The sequence below is a fragment of the Cajanus cajan genome, chromosome 4 (assembly GCF_000230855.2).
Source record: "Cajanus cajan strain Asha chromosome 4, NIPB_CcT2T_4, whole genome shotgun sequence".
NCBI lineage: Eukaryota > Viridiplantae > Streptophyta > Magnoliopsida > Fabales > Fabaceae > Cajanus > Cajanus cajan.
Window position 1 is genome coordinate 76,284,190 of NC_138520.1, and position 9,601 is coordinate 76,293,790.

Here is a 9,601-nt window from a genome sequence, read left to right on the forward strand (position 1 = left end):
AATTTTATAAGATTTTTATAATTTTTAAGACTTTGAAAGATTCTACAAAATTTTAAATCGGGATTTTAATAGATTCTACAAGACTTTTATATCAGGAATTTAATGAATTTTACGAGACTTTGTGAATTTTGTAGAATTTTCATGGATTTTTGACATATAATAAAATTTCAAAAAAAAATTCATAAATTCAAATTTAAAAAGAATCAAAGACAAAAATAATAAAAAATAACAATGTCTAAATAAATAATAATAATAATAATTATTATTATTCTCTATAATATCATATCTTCTAAAATAACATTCACATACATATACATGATTATACTAGTCCTTTAAGCATTAGCGTCTTCTCGCTCTTGTTCATGAGTTTGAATAATAAGCTCAAAAGTATGATCTTCATTAACAGGTAATGTTGAAGATGAATGATCAAATACCTTGACCATTATAAAAAAACATGTAAAAATGAAAATATAGAAACATAAGATAATTTTTTATATAAAAAATTAGTATATTCGATACTGATAAAATATTTAGATATATAAAATTTTTAATATAAACAGAAATATTTAGATACAGAGAATATATATATATATATAAGTATTTTAGTTATATATTATATGATAATTTTTGAACAATATTTATAAATATAAATTATTCTAACAAATATTTTAACAATATTTCCTTTTTTTTAAAATAACTTAATGGAGACATAAATCCTAAACCCTAAAAAATTAGATACTGCAATGTCTTATGTTAATTTTCTTTCTTTAAAATATAAAAAAAAATCATAATTTCACAATATAAAAATTTTAAAATTTAATAGTAAAAAAATTAAAATAATTGTTGAGTCATAAAAGAAGGAGGAATAAGAGTAACAAACTCACAAGGGAATGGGACAGATCCAGTTTTTATGCTGAGAGGCCAACTAAGATCTATTTTCATCTCACTCTACTCACAGAAACCCTAACTCAAATTTATCTTATATATATATATATATATATATATATATATATATATATATATATATATATATATATATATATATATATATATATATATATATATTGTACGGATTACGATATCAATTTCATTTTTCACCTTTTGATTTTCTTGACGTGTGTTATAAAATAGAGCAAGTCAATTAAAGATAATGAAGAGAAAAATAAAACAAGTCAATGACATTATCATTTACATATCAGAGCTTCACAAAATAGGGGAATGGAATGGGAACAATACAATAGTATTATATATAAGCAATGAACAATAGTGTAATATTATCAGTAGAGAAAAAATAGAGAAGACAGAAGCATAGAGAAAAAAAAAAGATGAAAAATTCACTTGAAAATTCTTGAAGCACTTGAAAAGTCACTTCAAATAATCCTTTAAAATTTGATGGGTTTGGATGGAATTATTTTATGAATTTGGTATTTATAGATAACACTAGAAAATCTTTCAAAATCCCTCTAATATAACAATCCTTTAAAATCCTTATATTTTTGAATACCAATAGATTGTTTTTAAGTTATAAAAAATCTCAAATGAAAATCAATAGATTTTAATCGACTCTTTAAAAAATCTTGAAAATCTATATTGAATACCACTGGATTGTTTTTAAGTGACATAAAATCCTAATTGAATAGACTTTTTTACTAAAAAAAATCTTTTAAAATCTTATGAAATCATAAACCAATACACCCCTTTTAATCTCCACTTTTTACTGGACGATTATATCTCCTGAATATAAAAAAAATTATATATTTTTTAAATAACTATCCATAATTTATAATATTTGTTTGTGTGTAATTATTATAGATACGAAATGTCTCGACCCCTCTAATTTACAGAATAAAAATTTAATTATTATATTATTTAAAAATATAAATAATAACCGGACAATAAATATCATTAAAAGAATAATCCACCGTTAACTTGTTTTTAAATTACGGGGCTGAAGAGTTTTATAAGGTAAAGAAAATCTCCTCGATTCAAATTTAAAAGAAATTATTAAAATAAAATTTGAAAAATAAAAAATAAATAAAACAAAGAATCGAAAGTATAATTTAATTGTTTTTTAATCAGAGTTTAATGTATAGTTAAAGTAATATAAAATTACAATTAATATTGATTTTATGATATATTTTAAAATAAATAATATCATTGTAAAAATAAAATATTATTTATCAAGCAAAATAATATATTATCATTTATTATTTATTAATACATAGTAATAACTATTTAAAATATTAAATGCATACAATGAATCGAATTGGAACCTCATAAAAGATAATTTGAACTTGTCTCTAAAAGTCAAAATGTCCTTTTGAGATGGGCCAATGGAATGAACATGGTCATGAAGATACCTATTGATTTATATTTATTTTTAGTTTCACTTAAATATTAATGGATTTATATTTAACTAGGAAAAATTAGACATTTCATGTCTTTTTATTTAAAGATATAAATAAATAATAAGTAGTTACTCCTTTCATTTTTTTTCATAATCGTTTTGACATTTTTTTATTTCTTTTTTCTATTATCACTTTTCTAAAATCAATGACTTATTATTTTTTTTATTTTTGATAATTAATGTGTATTTACTAAATAATTTGTTTATTTATTTTTAATGTACCTATTTTTTCTCTAACCACCTAAAGGGTAAAACATCAAAATAAGTAATAAATATTTTAAAAAACTAAAATATCAATTATTTTCTTAATTCTTGTATATAAACCTTAAACGTCAAACAAAAAAAAACAGATGAAGTATTTAAATGGTAAAAATTTTGAAAACTGAATATTATTAAAGTAGTAAAAAGAAAATAAATAATTAACCAAAAAAAAAGTGATTTAGTCGTTTAAACGTAGTTATAAATATAAATTAATCTAAATTTGTGTACACTAAAATGAGATATCCTTTTATTAATAGTATAAATTTTAAAATAAAATATATAAATAGTTTACGATCTATTATATATATTTTAGAATAAAGATAAATTTATTATATATTATATAGGTTACATTATACTTTTGTTTCTTTATCTTTCATTTAAGGTATATTATAATAATTTATTTGTTAAAGTGCTCATTTTAGTCATTTATTTTTTATATTTTGGATCAATTTAGATTTTTTAAAACAATAATAATTTTCACTTTTGCAACATTATTTCAAATGATTCATCAAGATATGAAACTTGTAATAATAAGTTTACCAATATAAAAATTGATGTTTAAACAAAAAAAAAAACTATTGACATAGTGAAAATCATGTTAAAATTGTATCTATGAGCAACTAAAAAAGTAATATGATATATTAATTTTTTTAAAATTCCTTTTAGACTTATTTTTATACAATTTTTACTATGTTTATGATATATTTTTGTTTCAACTTCATTCAATAATTTTTATTTGATTGAATTTAATGATATAAATTTCAAATTTTAAATCAATAAAAAAATATTCAAAATGTGTCTTAAATTCAAAATAATTATTATATTTAAAAATTATTAAATCGATCATAAATTAAGAAATAAATAAATTGACAAAATTGATCAGTCCAATCGTTTGGATTCAACTCACAGTTAGTCTTTCAAAATTGAGACAAGTTGGGTTGATCCATCAATTAAAAACATACCAGACATATTGACCTGTCTTTTCTAAAGGTGGATTGACAAATCAACCTATCAAATTTAAAAATAAAAATAAAAATAAAAATAAGGAAAAGGAGAGAAAAAAATTATTTTATAAAATTAATTTAAATTGACAAATTTACTTAAATGATTTAAAATTAATAATTTATTCTAAAATTTATTTGAATATTATTTTTTTAGTATTAGAGAAATTAAATATATAAAATAAACTAACAATAATAACAAATATATTTTTTGATTTTTTTAAAGAACATTTAAACCTGGAAAAAAACTTACACTGTAAAAACTTTAAGTTTAAAGTTTTAATAAATTTTTATTTTTTAATTAAAAAAAGATGGGTTAACTCATCCCAACCCAATGAATTGGCGAGTTAGGTGAGGTGAATCACAGCAAATTGCTAGGTTAGATTGTTTAGCCTGACCTGTCATTTTTGGGTTAGTTGATAGGTCAATCCACTCAATATAACCCATTTTGCTTATACTAAAATAAAAAATTAAAATGAATGTTTTAAAAGATAAAAGATTAAAATAAATCTTAAAAAATTCAAAAGTATAATTTAACATATTAATATATTATAAAAGAATATTTTGTTACTGAGCAAATACCACATATCATAGACAAAGAATGGGTTCAGATTTCAAATCGAATTTATGGCTCACATTAGTAAATGGGCAATTAACGCTGTAACGTCTGGCGTTGGTCACGCACGAAATGAGATATCTCAATATTGCATTTTGGAGCTCACATAGCAGTATCCGTGTTTTTGGATGAAGAATTTATTCGAGATAATTCATTTATTTGAAAAATTTTAAATTTCTTAAAGTGAAATGCTTTGTTTGGATGAAGAATTTACAAAGAATTTGAAATTCAATCATTTGTGAAATTCTTTAAAATTGTAGAATTTCAAATTTTCTCAAAAATGGAAGAATTTGAAATTTCTCATATTTGTTTTTCTTATTTCACCTATATATTTTATCTTATCTCTTCATTTTTTTAATTATTAGATATTCAAAAATATTTTTAAAATTGTTAAACATTATCTAATATTAATTTTTTAAATTATTAAATATTATCTAATATTAATTTTTAAAATTAATAAATATTTAAAAATGGATTAATATTTATTTTTATAAAATTTAATTTAAAAATCTCAATATATAAATATATTTTTAGAATCAATTTTACTATGATGGAATAAAATTATCATATTCAACCTAACAATTTAAAATTTAAGAAATTTGAATTGACTCATCCAAACAAAATATTTTAAGAATGATAGAAATTGAAATCAAAGTAATTCAAATACCAAGAATTTAAAATTTCTAGGAAAAGAGGACTTGGACTAAACTATAATATTAAGTATCTTAAGCAGTAATTAATATGCTAAAAAAAATCTTAAAGCTATTTACTCCCTCTATTTTTTATTCATAGTCATTTTGATATTATTATTTTTTCATTGTGATTTTTATAAAATTAATGACTTATTAATTTTCCTTTTCATTTTTATCCTTGATAATTAATGTGTATTTACTGAATAATGTGTTTATTTATTTTTAATATACTTATTTCTTCTTCAATCACTTAAAGGATATAAATGAAAAATAAGTAATAAATACTTTAAAAAACTAAAATATCATTCATTTTCTTAATTCTTTTTCTTAATTCTTGTACATAAACCTTAAATGTAAAAAATAAACGGAAGGAGTATAATGTTGCAATGCTTCAGTATCTTGCTCAATAATTTTCTTAACAAAAAGAGCAGCTGGTGCCTAAACTTATCACCATGTACTTATGACCTTGGGTCTACTGATCACGTTCGCAAGTTATTTGATGGAACTGTAAAGAATCATAAATGTCTGAATTGGCTAGGAATCCCATCAGATAGGTTCACATATACGTATGTGCTCGAGGCTGGAGTTGTATCAGAGCTATCAGTTTGCTCTCTCCGGAAGGATAAGAAGATTCATGCCCATATTCTATGATATGGCTATGAATCAATTATTCATGTCAACAACTCAGTTGGATGTACATAAATTTGCCAGTTTCATAAACAAATTCCGTGTTTTGTGCAATGCCTGCTAAAAACTGTTTCATGCCTATGAAAGCATTGGAACTGTTTCAGATAATGATTTCAGTTCTAAATTCAGTTACAATGGTTAGCGTGCTTAATGCTAGTGCAATTGCTGCACAAGTTTTGTTCCCCTCTATTTCCCCATTTCTTCTCTACTAAAAATTAAATCAAACAATATAAAAATGTCTCCTCCCCCAACCAAACCAAACACCATGTAATGCTACTTCCATAGTTACATATTTGCCATAGCTTTAGATGCAATTGTAACAAGAAATACGAACTATTGAGCATATTCCTATAAAGTAGCAGAAACACTAACAAAGCCGTTCAGGAGAACATTTACATCAAAATATAGTTTGATGACGGTGCTTCAGATTCACGAAAATTACGAGTCAAGCTCCATCTCAAAGTCAGCTCTCTCTGCTACACTTCGCGTTCCCATCTCTATTCAAGATTGCTAGCCTTTTTGTTTCATTGAACCCTTCAGCCAACCCCATCGTAGACACGGAGAGCAACAACAACCAATTAATATACATCATTAATTCATTATGCAGAGGAGGGAACCTTAAGCAAGCTCTTCATTTCCTGTTCCTGCCCCAACTTTAACAATTGAGAAAAATCTAAATCTGAATCCAGTCAACACCGGTTTTTTCCATCAAAGTTGAGGCAGATTTGGGAGGGTAACCAAAGGGCTGGGTTCATTTGTCATGCCTAGTGAGAATATAGCTGTAACTTATGGATCTATCAGATGATATCACTGTTATCGATCATGCAGCTAAATAAATCGTGACAAAGAAAAAAAATGAACGGGAATATCAGCAAATTCTGCATAACCTTATCAACATTGATCAGGACCTGAGCAGGTTAAACCAACTGTATGCAAGATTGGTACATATCACAACTTAATTAGTTACAAATCCTTTCGCCTTAACCCATTTATTAGCTCCCAGGTAATTAAGATCCAACTACGTCTCCACAACTTCGAGTCAAAAAGAGCAACACATAAACTTATAAAAATCATTAACTGCTTTTACCAAAAATGGCACCTAAATACTGGGAAATAATCAAATAAGTAGGATTTGAATCTGTAAACTATGTAAACAAGAGTTAGAGAAACAAACGGAAAACATAATAACATTTAGAGGGGAAAAGGTAAAAGGAACTAAATAGCATGAACAACACCAACTACGATTTGTCAACTCTGAAACATAGCAAAATTATAAAGTCTGTCAATACTACAACTTCACCGAAATCACCGTTATAATACTTAAATTAGTTCTGCACTGACACTTGATAATCTAATATCACATATTGAAATTCTCTTCCAAGTTCTATGCTTTCTGCTAGCAGTGCCACCATTTGTATGAAAGTGACATCAAGGAAACGGTACACATTCTTCATATTTCGAGGCCTACAGGAAACATGAGAAAATGTTAGAGTATTAATTGAAATCTCTCTAAGATTTTAGCAGTAAAACGCGTAAAATTACAAAAGAAAATGATAATTGTTATACTATCAACAGTAGTTGTTTTTCTTATATAATTTTCCACTCAAATTGCCTTTGATTTTTGTGGCTTCTAAGTAAGCAAGACATCAAATATTTGATCCTCCAACACCACCAAACCTCATCTTATCATGCAATCTCAAGTACCATTTAATTTAAAAAATAGTAAAAGAAGAATTACCATTCATCAGCAAGGATGGGGATAGTAGAGAATAAGTGAAAGCATAATTTTTCACACACCATGCATTCTGCCTATAACTATAGATTTCCCACAAAGCAAGATTAACAAGAATATAATGTTAAAAAGGATTGGAGAACAATGCATAGTTGCATACCCTCGTTTTTCTTGTCTGTCACTGTTGGTCATCTTCACTTGTTTCCCCATGGTCATCTTCACTTGTTTCCCAGTGATCATCTTCACTTGTTTCCCCATGCTCATCTTCACTTATTTCCCCATGCTCATCTTCACTTGTTTCCCCATGCTCATACTCCCCTGTTTGCGGAATGACACCAGAGATTGACAGTAGACTCTCTCTATAGAAAACTGTTTCCCCAGAATCATCTTCACTTGTTTCCCCATGGTCATATTCCCTTGTTTCCGGGACGACACTGGAGAGTGACACTAGACTCTCTCTATATACAGCAGACTGAAGCTCAGCAGAGTACAACCACTGACCTTCACCATATACAAAATAGTCAAGCACCTCTCCTTTGTCATTTAGCTTCTCCAATCTTCCACTAAAATTTGATCCAATAATTCCACCATCTCCAGCGATGCATATAGGGGAAAAGCCAGTGGAAGCAAAAGCAACAGACTTGGTCCAAGATGACTCCACTTTATACTCCTTCATCACCCATATTTCATCCATTGCATAATCTCGGAGTGAGCAACACACGCTAAGACATCCCCCCATTACCCTGAAACTATTAACATCATATTCCTCCATAGTGAAACGATCAAACAGAGGAATCTCCGAAAAACTCCTTTGTATCAGATCAAAGTAAAAAATAACAGGAACCCTTTTCTCCTTGGAGAAAACCAACCAATGAAGAGCCTCATTGAAGAGCACCCCACCTCTGAATTTATCAGCGAGAATCTCATAGGAAACAAAAACATCACCAGTGTTGAACGAATCAGACTTAAAGCAGATAATCTGGTAATTAACTTTGCATTCAGCGTCTTCAGGCTGGTCATCCTCGGAATCATCGATTTCAGACTCGTCATCACTCCTGTACTCATTGAACAATCCAATGAGGATTAGCAGGTAGTCATCTGAGGCAGTGTCGTAGCCAAAGCCGTACAGATAAAAACGGGTTAGACCGTAATCGAATTTGGGTAACAGTTCGTAGACACCTATTGATGGATTCCAAATAATGAGATCGCAGCTTCGCTCGTAGTATAAGACAACGAGGCCTCTGCAGGAGCCTATGATCTCGTGTTTGTCGCGATGATCGTGGCGATATTCGTCGCGGAAAGGGGGTGAGGTAGGAGGGAGAGGGAAACGCACGACGGCGGAGTGCATGTTAAGCGGTGTTTGGATGTCGATTGATTCGGCGTAATAATCGTTTGATATGAGAATGAGGCGATGGGAGGGGGAAGCGGCTAGGTCATAATGGGAAAGGCCAAATCGGGGCTCGGAGATAAGAGAAAGCCATGACTTACAGACAAGCTTGAAACGCATGACGGAACTCACCGGCAATCTCAGAAGAATCTCACTGATCAACTCGAGAGGGAGAGTAGGGTTCTTCATGTTCATGTTCATGTCCATGTTCATGCTCCTTTCTCACACTTCGACTTCTCCAAATTCACTTCAACTCCTTAAACCCTCGCAATGTGTGTTCTCATTAATTATATACGATTAAAACTTAAAATAATTTTTATTTAGATTCCCTAAACTAATTATTTTTTTGTTTTATGAAAAATGAACATTCACACCCACCCTAAATTTTACTCATTTTACATATATCAGTTTAAACTTAAATTATACTGATAAATCTTTGAACTTTATCTTCTTTATAAATTGTAATATCCTAAATTTCTGGAACAATACTTTCAATATTATTATTAATGAGTGTATTCTTCTTAAAATAATAATTTAATTTTTTTATTTTTATATACATATAATTAAAAGGAAAAAGAAAAGGAACGTGACAATAGATGCATCAGGTACGTACCTCGCATTTTCCTTCCTCTATATTACTACTATTCATCATTAATGCCTTGCGCTACATCTATTGATATATATGCAACTAAGACAAGAGTGTTCAGGAAGCTTGTTGCGTCATTGATTGATTTGTCAATCTAAAAAATAAAAAATAAAAAAAAATAAAATAAAAATAAAAATGAGATGAGACGGATGCAGTATATGCACGTGACGTG

General features: G+C 27.5%; 1 protein-coding gene across 1 annotated transcript; it reads right to left on the reverse strand.

Moving 5' to 3' along the window:
- Positions 1 to 6,768: 6,768 nt before the first annotated feature.
- LOC109796922 (F-box/kelch-repeat protein At3g23880) lies at positions 6,769 to 9,065 on the reverse strand. The gene is made up of 2 exons (XM_020356819.3): positions 7,557 to 9,065; positions 6,769 to 7,128 (listed from the first exon to the last, which is right to left on the reverse strand). The coding sequence occupies exon 1, from the start codon at positions 8,994 to 8,996 to the stop codon at positions 7,575 to 7,577; it is 1,422 nt and encodes a 473-aa protein (XP_020212408.1). The 5' UTR covers positions 8,997 to 9,065; the 3' UTR covers positions 6,769 to 7,128; positions 7,557 to 7,574.
- Positions 9,066 to 9,601: the final 536 nt, after the last annotated feature.

What these genes read in the sequence shown, in the direction of transcription:
- LOC109796922 (XM_020356819.3), bottom strand. Translation starts at nt 8,996, where the DNA reads ATGAACATGGACATGAACATGAACATGAAGAACCCTACTCTCCCTCTC.